At 38.7% G+C, this 16,071-nt stretch overlaps 1 protein-coding gene across 1 annotated transcript in view; it reads left to right on the forward strand.

Moving 5' to 3' along the window:
• LOC118785020 (CUB and sushi domain-containing protein 3-like) overlaps positions 1-16,071 on the forward strand; it is a 241,715-nt gene that overhangs the window by 47,046 nt on the left and 178,598 nt on the right. Inside the window, exon 4 of the mRNA XM_036539546.1 lies at positions 11,488-11,682. Coding sequence (XP_036395439.1) covers positions 11,488-11,682 — 195 coding nt within the window. The remainder of the gene's footprint in view (positions 1-11,487; positions 11,683-16,071) is intronic.

Consider the following 16,071-nt stretch of genomic DNA (forward strand, 5'->3'; position numbering starts at 1 on the left):
AAAACTGAAGAAAAGAGAACATTCTCATCAGGTTGCTGATTCTGATTAAACTAAGACTTTGCCAAAGGCTATCAATCAAGGGGAAGATGTCTTGCCAAAAAAGGAAGGTGCTTTAGAGACCTCTTCCAACGGTAATAAATACATGATTCCATTTTCTCCAAGGGTTCCGGAAGAGAAGTCATTTTATTACTGTCTTTCAAGCTCTGACAGATGATGGAACTCTCCACAGAATTATCCGCATGAACGCTGCCCTCTGTAAAGTGTAGACAAAGAGTAAACTTTTCATGTTATTAATTCCATCTATTGACCAATGCTAATTTGATTCCCTTGTAGAAACACAGTAATGCATGTCTGCAACTACTGTTTGGAGGAATTGTCCAGCTATAATGACTGTCTGTCTACTGCCACTCAGAGCTAGGCAGTGTACTATATGCCACTCCATGCTCTATTACCTGTATTGTCATAAAAAGCAAGCTGTAGTGCATTCTTCTCTGTGTTTTTTCATTTGTCTTCTCTCTCTCTCTCTCTCTCTCTCTGTCTCTCTCTCTCTCATGTTTGGTGATTTTACAATGCTCGGGTGTCAGTTTTTGTTCCGGACAGTGCTATTGCTTTGCCCTGTGTGAGGGGGTGATGGGTGGTTATCAGACAATTCAGGACATTGTTCTGAATAATTGGAAGGGGTGGGATGGCAGTGGTAGTTTGGAGGCATTTGGGCATATTTTTGTGTTTGTGCTGTCTGCCAACATTGAAAAACATCTAGAGCAATGTCTTTCCCAAGTATTTGCAGAGGGGATTTCATTTATAATAATGGAAACTAAGACAGATGTGGAACAGGCACCTGCTGATGGCCACCGGGTTTAATTATGTTAAACTGATGTTACATTTGATAACTGCAGTGGTCATTGAAAAAAAAAAAAATATTGTGTGTGTGTGTGTATCTAAACTAATCAGAACTCAGACAATATGAAACCAAAAAAAAAACTATGTGGAGATTAGCTATCTTGTAATTTCTCCTTCTGTATTAACTGCAATAATCAATCTTGAAAATAGTCTTAATTGGTTAAATACTATAATAATCAAGCACAATATAAATGTGGTTCTGGGAGACTTGCCCACAATGAAAGAGAGTGAAAGAAAAATCAGAAGCCAACAAAGCAAATCTGCTGCAGATAAACAAATAAGAATCATATATAATTTGTGAAATGGTGATAGAGCACATTAAGTAATAGTTCCCTAAAGTAAGCATGTAATAGAGCACTTCAGTGTGGATGATCACAAAGGGGACAGCAGGAAGTATAAAAACCCCACAATTATTTTGTCTCAGTTTCAGAGGAGCAATGTCAAAAGCAGTTTGTCTGTCTTAAAATGTGGTGGCTGAGATCTCTGTATGCTCACAGCAGATGTTCAGATCCATTGCCTCTCTCTTACTGCCTGTTGCTGTTGAGTTGTCCTTCTACACTTGATGTATAAGATATTCCAGTTCACTGTGCCATCAATTGCTGCCATTTCTTTATTGACTGTCATTTCTGCTCCTTGTCAGCTCAGGTTACTGCCTACACTTACAAATGTATTTCAGTTGCACCATCGGCCAACAGTGTCATTTATGTTCATTTTCAAGGGGTCTGTTCAATGTCAACATCCAAGTCCTTTGCAATGCAAACTGCAATGTGTATGTTAACCATCCTGGATCAGTTCCTGATTCTTTTAACCTTGTCACTAAACAACAACTTTAGTAGTTGTCTTTAGTAGTGACTTGTCAGACCCTTGTACTAGATGCTGAAATTGCATTAAATGTAACATTTGTAAGAGGTTTGCATTTCCATTTCCACTAGTCTGTGGCAGGGCTTCCCCAGAAAACACAAGTCCAATAAAAAAAAAAAATAGTGGCCAGTCAGTGGCCACTTACTAACAGCTAGATGCCTGGGTGGAAATATGGTCCAACTTGAATGTTCTGATGGTAGTTCTCTGTTTCCATGCTTTGCCATTTTATTCCTGTGTAGCTAAGTGGCCAGCTGTGCAGAGAAGGCCCCAGTGTGAATAAAACAAAACTGCACTGGCCCTACCTTTTCGGCCTGGGGTTTACTGCCATGCTGTGCTATGTCTCTTCATCTCAGTCTCTCCTCATTTTTAACAGCTATATCTGGTATAGGGACAGTTGCAACATAAAAAGACCAGCAGTGAGTGGTCAGGTCTGTTTTTAAGGGTATACAACACCTATGCATTTTGGTGGCAACTTGTCAAGATGCAAATCCTTAAACCATGAACCTGTGAATCTAAAAGCACTAATATGTTATGTGATTACATTCTCTCTGAAAGGAAAACCACTGACATCAGAGGATAACAGATCATTCTGTCATTATTATACTTAAATTGTAGTCTCCTGCTGGTAAGGTGTAATGAGTCATGCCAAATAGATTCAACAGTCAATTTAGCTCAGGAAAGATATTGCTAGTTATTTGTCATATTATATTGTCTGTTTATTTCTGCTGCATTAAACATTTCGGTTGTACGTGCCAACACAAAATATTTTGCTGTGCGATTAGATTTATTGTGACTACTGCTGATCTTATAGTTTACTGCATGTTTTTAGTTGAACAGGATCAAAGTGAAATCAGTGAACATTCTGGATGTAATGCCTTACTTGATATAGATGTCATGATATTGTCTAGGTGTTGCAGGACCTTTTTGGAAGATAGTGAAATTATTTCTCAGGACATCATGATCAAATTAAGAGCATCTTACCTCTTGATGTATATTGTATTTTGAAACTATTTTGGAATTTCTCAGGAAATGAGCCAGCGTGTATTTGAAAGTGAACACCAATGAAAGTTTTGTCTGTATAAAACTGTACAGTACCAGGTTCACATCAAGGCAATCAATGTCCCTTACAAAGTAGATTCAGAGGGGATGATAGAGCTTGGTTCGAAACACTTTAAGTTTTGTTTTCTCAAACAACCAACTTTAAGTGCCAGATAACCTTGATGCTCATCGACTTAATTTGACATTTTTTTCCTCTTCTTTTTTGATTCTGTGTCTGTTCTGTTAGCTGCATATATTTCCAAATCCAGTACAGTTGCCATAATATTTTTCAGTTGTGCTCACGTTAGTGAGGTATGATACTGGCTCAATGGCTACTCATTGCTTATTCCTCTGTGAAATTATACCTTGATAGTGTAATAATTCAGGTGTCCTCCTGATAGGTTCAGAGGAAATTAATCACCCCTCTCTGTCTTCCTATTTTTCTGTTGTGAGCAGGGTAGAGTGAAAATTAATGGATGGATTTGGATGAAACTTAGCAAAAATAATTGGCTTTATGACAAGAGAGAAATCATTAGATTGTAGCTGTGCTATAACAACTGGTAAGGACAGCGAAGATATGTGCTCTACCATAGGGCTATTCAAGCATTTAGAATATTGCATTGTCAAGATCAGAATTTGGCACGTCTAGGCTGTCCTATTGTAATAATGAGCCGTGGTGCTTTTATTGCTGTTCTTACAATGAACTTTTTTTCTGGACAGCCATCAACTGTGTTGTGCCCTTTAATGCAGCTTTACAGCAACATATATGTTAATGGGAAATATTTGACATTCAAAAACTTACAATGAAAGTAATTGGGAAATGCCATTGAAATAGCTCTGCGTCTGAGTGTGCTCTGTATTCCGTTATTCAACAGGATGAGCGAGACATCTTCAGCTCTGTCACATGCTCTTAAAGCAGAAAATATATAGCACTCAGATTGAAAGGAATGCCTTATTAAAATATGCTAAGTTGAATTTTATTTTTGTTTTCATGAAGATGAAACTACTTTTTTATCGTTCAAATCTTTGATGGTACATTATCATAATGAAATTAACACCATGTTGCATGAAATACTTGGTGAAAATTAGATTAGTATTTAAAAGCCCCATGCAATTTGACTCACAAATGAAATGTGCCTTTTTTTCTTATACATGAAAGGTTCAGATCCTTTTTTCTTTAAATCCTTAAAGAAAAAAAAACAACAACAAAGAGGACAAGCTCTCAATTTCAGATGGGGCAAACAGGGTGATTAATGTGCAATGCTTTGGTTTAAGATCTGGTTTGGGGTATGATTATTGTGCAGTTTGTTGACTTTAAATCTGGAGCAGGGTGCCATTAAAGTGCAGTGTGTTGACTTTAGTTCTGGGGTGGGGGGGGGGGGGGTCGGGGTGGATTGTGATTAGTGTGCAGTGTATTGACTTCAGTTCTGGGGTTATTGTGATTAGTGCACAGTGTGTTCACTTTAGTTCTGGGGGATTGTGATTAATGTGCAGTGTGTTCACTTTAGTTCTAGGGAAGAACATGATTAATATGCAGCGTGTTCACTAGTTCTAGGGGAAGTTATGATTTGTGCACAGTGTGTTGACTTTTTGGGGTGGGAGGAACATCATTAGTGTGCAGTGTATTGACTCTAGGTTTGGGGGCATCAAGATTGGGTTTTAGGTTGGTGGTGGTGGGGTGTGTCACAATTAGTGTATACAATGCTGACTTCAGTTCTGGGGGCAATCATGATTACTGTGCAGTGTGCTTACTTCAGGTCAGGTCACAGTTTTATGCTCAGCAAACATTAGAGACATGAACTGGATCAAAGCTAATGAAATCATATTCGTTCTATAAAAACAGCAAGAAATAAAGCCATTTAAATTTTATGAACAGAGGTATAATGCAATGAATTTGTCATGATTTTTCTAAAGAACGTTAGATGGGAAGGATTCCTCCTGCACATATGTACAACTTTGGTTGATTAACAAAATTGCTCCAGCACATATGTACAATTAGCAGTGATTTTGCCCATCGGTGTCAGAATCTTAATACAACCTGAAAATATTTCTCAGGCTTAATGCATGGAAAAAGCCTCCCCGTGAGGCTTTTTCCAAATCGCTCTGATGTACATTAAGAACATACGGCACGTAATGGTAAGGAAAGAGGGAGAAGTGCATCTTGGCTGCAAAGGGTCAATGACTGTGTGTTTTGAGAGCAGGTTTGCTGAAAGTCCTGAAATAAATCACCTTTTATCTTCACCCTTCTCATCCTCCGAAATGGCAATTACACAACGTGGTCTTTGTCTACAACTTATTTCAAACTTTAAGTGTCTCCTTCGCTTTCTCCATCTGCCTCTTTTCATTGCTTCACCCTTTCGTCCGTTTCAACAATACAGTTTGATTGAGAGTGTGCCTGAAAGATTTCTTTTCCATTTTCTCACTGCCTCGTGTCTCAGCTTTTTTTCCTCTCTCCCCTGCCTGACGTGAAGCCGGGCTGCGATTGCTCATCTGGGGACAAATACAAAACAGTCTGATGGATGAAATTGCTCCACAAATTTTCACAACAACTCTCGATTCCTCTGGTTACTGCAGCAGCTCTTTCTGTAACCAGAAATCCATTCGTTGACTTGGGTTGACACTGAAATGATGAAAAAAGATTTCCTCCATCACGTTTGATCACATATACATGTGCTCACATGCATCAACACACACACACACACACGCACACACACACACACACACACACACACACACATACAAAAGACATGAATCAGTTTTATCGATTATGGAAATGTCTTTGCAGACAATATTGTTCCCAAGACAGTGACAGTGTGCTGTAATTTCTCTGTCGCAAGCCAAAAGGAGAATATTGCACGCGTGGGCCATTTCAACAGAGCATGGTGCATGTTATGATATTGCTTTCTTTCTCTCCTTGGAGCGGTAGTTTATAAAACAAAATTGTGATGCAAATGTGCTGTACAGCAGGGTTTGTTAAACCTCATCACAGGAAGAGCCTTACATGTCTGGATGTGGTATGGAGACTGGTGCCTCTTATCCTGTAGTAATGTAGAGCTCCTTTATGTATCTGTTTCTCATGGTGCCGTGACAAATATGAAGGGAACATTATGAACTATTTCTAAGAGAAATGAGGAATGTGTTCACTGTGTGAATAGACTAGATTTGCTACATTACCAACAACCAGGACTTGGCAAGTGTTTCCATATAAAGTGGCCTGTAATCCTGATGCAATTACACTGTAATTACACAGATCGAAGTTCTGTGTACACACACAGCTGCTCTAAAAGCACACATCATTACACAGTTGTAATTATACAGTATATTTGACAGTGTATAGACCCATCTGCAGTTTATGTCACACATATCAAATTAGCACATAGTGTGCATGTGCAGATCTGTTGCAAAATATGATAAGACCCTGACTGTCTTTACAATGCAAGAGGGAGAGGTAGGTCGGCATAAAACAAAATAAAGTAAAACAAGACACCTATAAATTGTTCTGTTGTAGTGACACATAGGGCTAGCTGGCTAGCTAGCAAAGAAGCACCAAATTCATGTTTTTCTTGAATGATTTAAGGTAACATTTGTACTAATGGTACTAATGATAATTAGTATTGCAGAAATTATCTGTGACTTTTCGGGGTTTAAAAACAGTGCTCTTCTTTGGTAGCAACAGTTATAATTGTTGTGGCATTAGTGTGAGTGACTGGAAAGCTTTGGTAGAAGAGAAGAATTTTGGGCAACACCGTGACAATACTAACTCAGCATGCACAGTTTACTGTCAGGATATTGTTGTTAGACCTGTTCATGACAACGCATTGTGCAAGTCAATCTTGTGTCCCTGTCGCTGACAGGGCAGTGCTTAAATCTTCAGCACACAGAAACTGTAAACAAGATCATTATATTTAATATTCTGCACACAGCTGCAAACAACGTAGTTGTAGGCATTTAGCATCTCACATGCTTTAAGTTTTTGTTTGCATATACATGCTTGGTTTCTTTACCATATACAGTGTATATGTCAGTCCACTGAAAGGTAGGCTGCTTCGTTGGGTCATTGACCCCCTGACGAGACATCAATGAGTATGGGTATTGGAACTTCATGCGATCACACAGAGTAAGTTCATGTAGCATTCTCAGTCTTATGTGGCTACAGAATTAAAGTAATCGGAGCAGATGTTCCAACAATCAGTAAGGCTCTTACTGAAAGTTTAGTTGCCAGTTCATTAAGACTCTTGGAATTTGCTAGCACTGAAAAACGGGGCCCTTGTATTGACAAGAACTGTATTTTTTTGCAGCCAGTGTGTTTATGCATCCACCCACTGTGGCAATGTAAGTAATCACCGGAAAGGGTCTGTAGGACTGGAGTAGAGGTTACATAGCAATTTACATGCCATTCCAGTGTGTGTAAGTACCACTTAATAAGAAGAGTGATGCAGTGCATTGTTTCCAGTTCCAGAATGGGGGATTTCTATAATTAGACCAATTTCTGGTAATTTTGCAGTCTTCATTTTTACTTTTTATCAAGTTGCTTATAGTCACATGTATTTTGCAGCAGCTTGCAATAATAGCAATTGGTGGAGGAACGCAGCAAGCATCAACCACCCTTTGAAGTACAGCTTGATGCCACTGTGATAACCAGACAAGGGTGATTGTTTCATTCAGTGCTGTTTTTCCCTCTCCGGCTCCAATTGTTCTTCCTTTGCCATGGTCTGGCTGCTGCTATGCTGTCGTCAAAGACACAACTGTTTTTTTTTTTTTTTGATGGCCAGATATGGTCTGTAGACCAATATCCAAACACAGAGCCCACTGATCTCTGTAAGCTCAGTTACCCCTGGGTCTCTCATTACCAAGCTTAGCCCAAGATACGTTAGGTGTAAATTTAGGGGGCTTTTTCTTGTCTTTATTTTTATATCAGTTTTTTGTGTTTACCCCAGCAAAACAGCAGAACATTATTTACAAAATACAGTATATACAAATTTAACAGCTGAGCCTGGTCAGGCTGAAGACAGCATTGTTTAACTAGGACGTGATTAACAGACGTGGTGCGATTAGACATTTCAGTCTGATGGATATGCGCCCTCAGACAGTGAAGGACTTGCTTATTGTTTGCAGATATCCTTTTCCAGGGCAACTTACAATATTGAAAATTTTGTAAATATTTTCCACTTTGTAACCAATGTTTTGAAACTGTAATTTCAGAGAACTTGAGTATCTTTCATAAGGTTACCCACTTCCTCAGGTTTAGGATCAGGTGATCTAACCAGCGCTCCATTCACACCTTCACACCTAAGAGTTGGATCTTTTGTTGTGCCCCTGTTGCTTTCAGTGTTCATACAGGGGAATATAGATGGGTAAAAGTTAGGATCTGACCCCAAACCCCTAAAATATTGCACTATGTATGTACATTTAATGGGTCTTATTTTTTCCCCCCAGTAAAATCAAAGGAATAGTTACGATAACTATGTATATCAATTAAAGAGAAAAAAAAAACAGAAGAAATGATTATTTAAACAGTGCACATTAGCGCAAAAGTGATCAGGGCTAGATTCAGTCTGTTAAAGAAACTGCTAGGCCCCTCTGCGTTTTTACTTGTTGGCTGAACTTCTACAAGTAATACCAACAGAAGTATTGTACCAGTGAAAGGGGATGGGCACAGTGTTGGAGTTGCTGTTGGGGAACAACTCTCAGGTAGTGAGATGGATGGTGTGTGAAGGTAGCTTTCCGCAGATAAGCGGACACCAGGGAGGGTGAGATATCTGACGGCGAAATCCAGCTATCTTCTGCACAGTTCTGCCTGAAACGGATTGGAGCTCATCAGATTGGGCCAAATCTTTGCACTGTTTGCTTCCTTGCCTGGAGGAACATGGACAGAGGTTGCTCTTTCTCAGACTGTCAGCCTCCTTTATTCCCTCCAACAGATAAATGCAGGCAAGTCAGGTACAGAGTGCTCTTCTCATGGTCTGCTGGAGGTCAGAGCCATTAATCCCATTATCATCAAGATTTCAGTATAACAGAGCTAAATGAATCTCAGCATGCTCAGTTTTTCTACAAGTCTGCCATCGCTCAAAAACACATTAAATATCATTCCGAGCAAAACTACCCGAATTACATGCCCCTTCACTTCTTTTGAGAATGTGAGGTGATAGCGTAAGATTTTATATCGGTCACAGAGCATAACATCCTCAGATTTTAACATTCGCCTGTCTGTTTAAAGTGCATGAAGTTTGATCTTTAAGCAAAAAAAATCTTTGGAAATGTCAGGATTTTAATTTAAAGGAAAGTTGTGCTGAGCTGAATTCATGCTTGTACACTTCTGAGCTGGATGATAAATTACCCCGACACAGTTTAGTCTCCTTTTTCTAATACCTTACATTTCTGGCACAAAAGCCCATCGCATCTTTATCACACTTTACATTTACTAGCTTTAGCTTCTGTGTTATGTTATTGGAAGGGCTTTATTAAGAACAGTATATTTTGTATTCTGGAATAGGCATTGTAAAATGAAAGGGCTTTATTTTTATCATGGTCTTAGTGCATGCTGCAGTTACCTATCACAGTTCATTAACTCAAAATTTGTATTTTTTTTCAGCATTGTGCTTGTGATTTTCTTCTTTATGCCTCCAAGCAAATGCATGTGGGTGGAGCTAAGAAGGGCTTTTTTGGGTGTGGTTTGATTACAAATGCAGTTCCATCATCAGCAGTGATTTACTTCAAATCTGCAATGAAAACACAGTAGTACCATGTGTTGTGGTAGTACCAGAACTTTAAAAGGGTGCAATTATATTCGTTCTTCAAAACATTCATAGCCACAAGCATATCTTGTTCTTGGGAAAAGTTCAGATGAATAAGTCACATTGAATTCGAGAAAGGTGCAGAAACACACTTTAGTTGGACTGGACTTCTAGGCTTAGACTAATCAGAAAAAGCCCAGTATCATTTTTGCAATAGCCATTTTTGCATTGCAGCTGGTCAATATTTTATTGGCATTGTGCCATGCTACTGCCTCCACCAGTTTCATAAATACATGTTCTGTTGAACACAGTGTAACTGTTGCCTCTCCATCCAGTGTACATTGAGTACTAGGTAGGCAACTGTGCCTGGAGTAGCATGCGTGCAACCCACTTTCTACACATGGCTATAAGTGGAAATGCCATGTTTAGTGTTACTATGGTAGTTTTCCAGCAGGATATGTACTAGTGGAAACAAGGTTTACTTATCTAGGGTTGAAACAGGGAAGTAGGAGGCACAGCATCTGTGGTGGGATAAAAATACCATTAAGATATGATCCTCTCGTTGTGTCGGCTTGTTAATGATGGAATTTTCACTGACAGACATGGCTGATCCAGACAGAAACAAATTATTGTAAACACTCACAACCCCACCAAACTCCCTCCCTCCTCCCACACACATTCACACACATGCACACATACATACACACACATATCCACATAATGCAGAAAGATACATTCTGCAGGCAGATTGAAATGGAAAAGGATGATTTCAAGACACACTTGTTGTATAAGGCATAAACTGAACTATGTTCATCTCACAATTATGTTGTCACATTATCCTGTCTGTTGAATGTATGAAGTTCTTCAAAGTCTCTAAAGTAGTACAACATCACAGCTTACCTGACACATCAGAGAAGAAATCAGTTTACAGTGTAAATAATTATGATCATTCAATATTAGAAAACACAATATTCACACATCAGTTTACACATTCCCTTCCATAAATCTGTAAAGCAGTGATGACTCTTGTGTTATTAAAGGAGAGGCATACAGGATAACAATTTAATTATTGTGTCTTAATTACGCCTGTTTTACAAGCTTAACACTGAGATAATTAAAGAAAATGAGCGTCACAAAATGGCAAGCAGGTACCTGCAGATATTTACATACTTTTCATCGTCTTGTCACTCTGCTGGGCTGCAGTGCATTGTGGGTGAATCTGCCTAGAGCACTGATGTCCACAGAGCACCTCTAGTGGATCTCATTAAAGAAGATTAGAAGACCTCAGCCTGGCCTTTTATTCTAATGTCCCCTGTAAGCTGTGCAGATAAGTGTGGACATGGTGCTGTGCATGTCACACGATTTCTGCCTTGCCATGGAGACGGTACAGAGGCAATTCTTCATCACATTTCACTGTTGCCATCTTAGTGCTTTCATTGTTAGATTTAGAGATTTTCACATCTCAGCAGAGAATTTAATTTATGAAAGCACCTAGCAACAAGTGTAGTGCTTTTCATAATCAGTACAGGGACCCGAGAAAGCGGATGGAAATGGTGTGTCCATTTCCACACACTGAATCTGTGGCAGTAAATGTGGTCTTTGTTGTTTGCAAAACAAAGCATCTCAGCACGTTGTTCACAGCTCTGCCCCCACCTCCCCCTGCATTACATAAAAGATTGACAGGTGCCCAGACCAGTCATGGCATATATGTAATTATGTTACAATGCGACATATGTGTTGGGATATTATGTTGTGTGACAAGGCATATCTGTAGTTGTGCTATAATGTGATATGTCTTGCAATGCCATGTTGTCTGTCAAGATGTAAATGTGGTACTAAACAGTAGTCCTGCAAGTATGACCTGATGAAAAAAATTTCTCAGTGCTGAGGATGACTAAAGGTGATATAATAATAGTGATTTTGGGCGGTTTCCATCTCTCCTCTTACATTGCAGAATTACAGAGTAGCTCCTGTGGAAATCCGGGCATTCCACCCAAAGGAGTCCTCTATGGAACAAGTTTCCAAGTCGGGGACAAGATCCGGTACAGCTGTGTGGCCGGGTATGTCCTGGACGGGCATCCGCAGCTGACCTGTGTCACAAACACGGGAAACACCGCGGTGTGGGACTTCCCCATCCCCATCTGCAGAGGTGAGAGCTCAACTCTATCAATCAATCAACCAATCGATCAATTAAGCTTTATTTAGTGTAGCCCCGTTTAAAATTCTCTCAGGGCACCTGAATAATATAAAAGCGGAAAAAATATGTGTATATTTTTTTGCATGGGAGAAGCAACAATGTTCTTCCCTGACCCCTTCCAAAAAAAGGTGATCAGATCAAATCTGAGCTGTGTCATTTCCACCGGAGATGGAATAACAAGGAGCCGGTAAAGCAGAAACATAACTGGCTTGTGCCTTTTGGGCAGGATGGGTTTTGTTTGCAAAAGTCCGCTACTGTCCACTACTCTTGGCACTGTGTGACATGTTCCTGCTTCTTTATGTTTTAGTCTTAACTGATATTTATAAAACACTGAAACAATAACATACGTATCTAGCTATCAGTGATATATTAGCAAATCCAAATGAGTAACTTTTAAATCTCTGGTTGGGAAACTGCAGAGATGCAGAATCAAAGTTGCTCACCCATTATCTCGGTAATCCTTAGGCCACACAAGGTGATTTATTGGTCTACATACCCCAGTGAAGCGAAAGTGAGCTTGATTGCAATGGTCAGTTGCTAAACAATGCCCTTTATGTTCATTTTCAAGTGCTGATTCTTCAGATTCAGAAATGTAGTTAGCTGTGGTCAGCAAAGGAATATCATGGCATGTAGCTAGCAGGCTAAGAACAATACATGTTCAGTTTTTGTAGCGTTGGTTAACTGAAGCTAGTGAAGTAACTGTGATGACATTTGCAAACAGTGGTGCTCTTTTTTCAGGTGCTGCTAGAGAACTGCACCAGGCACCTGTACTTTTTATCTCAGTAAATGGCTGATTGTTATTGATTGATTAATAAAGCATCTAAAATAATTCATATGTAAGCACATGACTAGCCATGCTGTTATCATACCAAATTGACAAATCAGATTGTGTGGTTGGAACTATCCATTTTATACACATAAAGACGAGTGAGTGATTTTGATGCATATTTCTTTGCTTTTTTCATCATTAGTATTATTTCTGTCTGTTGGTCCTTAATGAAAGAGACAGGATGTGCAGAAGGAAAGCCCGGTGCCCCGCCCAACCCTTTTTGAATCCGTTTTAGCTGATGAGTTTTTATCTGTTGGAGTGTTTCTGTATAGGGGAGGCACTAAAGTGAACATTAGATGAAGGAGCAGAGAGCAGTTCCTGCTTTATTCAGATGGGAGTAATACAATTATATGAAAAAGGAAAGTGTCATTCTCACAAATATCAAGGTCTGATAAGAGCTGTTCTGAGTCAGAGCACAGAGAACCGCTGAGCCCCATCTTTAAAAATATCAAGATTTACTGCCCTGTTATCAGAATGGTTGTTGTGAAATGTGGTCTTTCTCATAGTAGGCTTGTCTGTATTGTGGCATAGTGGTCAGGGAGCATGACATCAGGTTTCGGTTTTGAATCCTAGGCATGAAATTGCTGTTACAACATTCAGGCAGGTTAGAGCTTCAGTAAATATCAAGGTCTATAAATGGACAATATGTTAAAATAGTGTAAGTAATAGTAAAAAAGTGTGAGTTGGTGTTGACAAGGACATATGCTAAACAAAATTAATATTCTGTACTACCTGAAACAAAGGCAAGCTGGCTTACATTAGCATTTATTAGGAGATCTGTATAACCATGAGTGCATATTATTATCCTGAAAAACATCTAATTAAAAATAAAATAGCTGGCATTTATTGTCATCACTTCTTACAAGAAAATCGATTAAAACAAACAGCGGGAGATCACCCTCTCACACCTCCCCAAAATGAAATAAATAAATAAATAAATAGATAAATAAATAAAGTTACCTGAAATTAGTCAAATGGGAGGGACCCAGAATTAATGATTTATTGTACTTTTTTTTCCGCTTTTCTCTATTTCTTAAAAGAACAGACTCCAACACAGTGGTGTGAGTTCATGTCTTTGTCACAGTTAGACATGAAGAAAATTTTGACTTTGATCCACACAATATTATCCACTTTCTCAGAGCCAAAGGTGGAAATAACATGTTTGCACCACAGTTTACATTCAAAATGTCCGAAATGTCATAAGTGGGTCAATCTGTGTCATAGCAACACCTACCATTCGTCACTGTGACTCTGTATTTCAGTTGATACACAATCATGTCTTCATATTACATCATGCCCTAGGACAATCTACACTATATATAAACACATTTATAGAATGTGCAAATATCAATTGTGCAGTAGACAAAACAAAACAAAACAAAAAAACACCATCTTTCATTTTTTAATGTGCTATCCTGATACTAGTCTGTAAGCAGTTGCAGTGCACACAGAGTAAGATTTATGACAGTATTATGTTCCTATTTCCAGTTTTATGGCCCCTGACATGATATAAGTGTCTCAGCTAATTTTACAGATACGATATCATATTCTTATCATATTCCAAGTTTTCATTTTATTCAGTCAACTATTTTCATAATGCTTACATAATTGTATGAAATCTATTTAAGAGGTGTTACAGTCTAAATCTTCCTGTCATTCTATCAACTGCAGATGGGCTAGATTTGTATTTCATTAACATAACTCACTAGCAGTAGCATAAGGCCCAAATATAAGGGGTGCTGAATGTAAAGCACAACTCACAAATCTTATGTTATTCCTGGATTTCAGCTAAATCTAACATGTTCTTTGGTCTAAAATTTTTCAAAACAGAAATATTTTGTGTTAAAAAAATATTTAGCTAATGTCTTGACTGTGCATCTGGCACCCCATTCTTACATATGGTGTATGATTTACTGTACTCTTGTCAGCAGTGGCTCTGGAAAAAAAACAAAGTTGTTGTCATGCATGATTTATGGCCCTTAATGCAGAATTATTTTTTAGCTCATATTTCTCTTCATCGCTAGAATGAGGTAATTTTCTTTGGGTTAGCTGTGATATCCTGTTTATTTCAATGAATACAATGTTGTCAGTGCACAGAGGAAGAAACTTGGATAAAAGAGTTTAAATATTGAGTGAGGACAGGCATTTTGATTAAAATACATTTTTTCTAACAGCTAATAATAACTAGTTCTGTATTGGTAATATGACTGACAAAGGTAACTGAAACACCATTTTAAAACGGTATTTACATGCTCAGGATGATGTATGTAGAATTATGTGTCTGATCTATTGGTCAGAAAAGTATGGCGCAGTTTCTGCCTTAGTAGTAGTGGGGTGGTGTCAGTTTTATGTCACATATTCATTGAGGAACAGACAGAACCCTTGTTGCCATGGTGAAGTTTCATGGCTAGGAAGGAACAGAGAGAACCCTAGTTGCCATGGAGAAGTTTTAGGTTGGAGTCCTGCTTAAACTGCAGCTATCCCTACAATTTAAGAATTGCAGGGGGGGCTCACATTGCATTGGAGATATCCCAGCATGAGATTAGTGTAACAATGGGAAAGATATGCACAAGGAGAGATGCAAGGGAAGAATGTGAAAGAGTGTAAACAAATGCTTTAATCAACTTAAATAGCACCTTAGTGTGTTCTATGAAGAAATAACCAGTAGTTAACAGTGGATGACATTATTTGTCCAGGTGTTCTGGAGAAATTTACATAAAACCGCTAGGAAACAGTTTAGTTGGACTCCCAATGAAACATTTTCACTGGGTTTGATCTTTGGACCACCCCACTTGCCTTCAAAACACAGAGCTGTGTTATTGAAAGAAACATTGCTCAAACAAGAGGGGAAAAAAAGAAAATGTCTCCATCACTGTTTAGCTAAGGTTAAGTCTTTTGTCATTCCTCTTTTGTCACCCCACTGAGCTGCTCTGTGTTAGGGGAGATGGGACAGTCAAAAACAGTCCCTAATGGAATTCCGCTATGTGTCACTCAGACGGATTACTTGTCAAATATGAATGGCATTTAGAGTCATACAACTTTCAGCAGCTTATGTGAGCCTGTCAGCTTGAAGTATTCTAGGGGGGCATAAAACAAAAAGCAGACGGACATTTTTACACTGTTTAGTGCTACCCAGAGTTCATCGGATCCAAAAGCACAATTGCAATCCGTAAATGGAAGATTATATTGTATAGGTCTTTTCGTTCCTGCCTGAGAGCACTGTTCCCCACACAATAGGTGCATAAATTCCCTTATGTTTATTGGTCATGAAGTATGAAAAGGCTCCATTTATGAGTCTCAAAACATTTCCAGTTTTGAAGCTGGAGTAAAAAAATATATTACGAGCATGTAATTCAAACCACTGTAGGTGCCTAAACAAATTTCTGCTCCTTTTCTCTTTGCATTTGAGAACTTCACTGCAGGTACTCTCCATATGTTACCACATTTCTGTGCACGTGTGAAGTGCTATTGTTTTGTTAATCAGGTTTGATTTTTTTTTTGTTTGTTTGTTT

Source organism: Megalops cyprinoides, chromosome 10 (assembly GCF_013368585.1).
Source record: "Megalops cyprinoides isolate fMegCyp1 chromosome 10, fMegCyp1.pri, whole genome shotgun sequence".
Taxonomy (NCBI): domain Eukaryota; kingdom Metazoa; phylum Chordata; class Actinopteri; order Elopiformes; family Megalopidae; genus Megalops; species Megalops cyprinoides.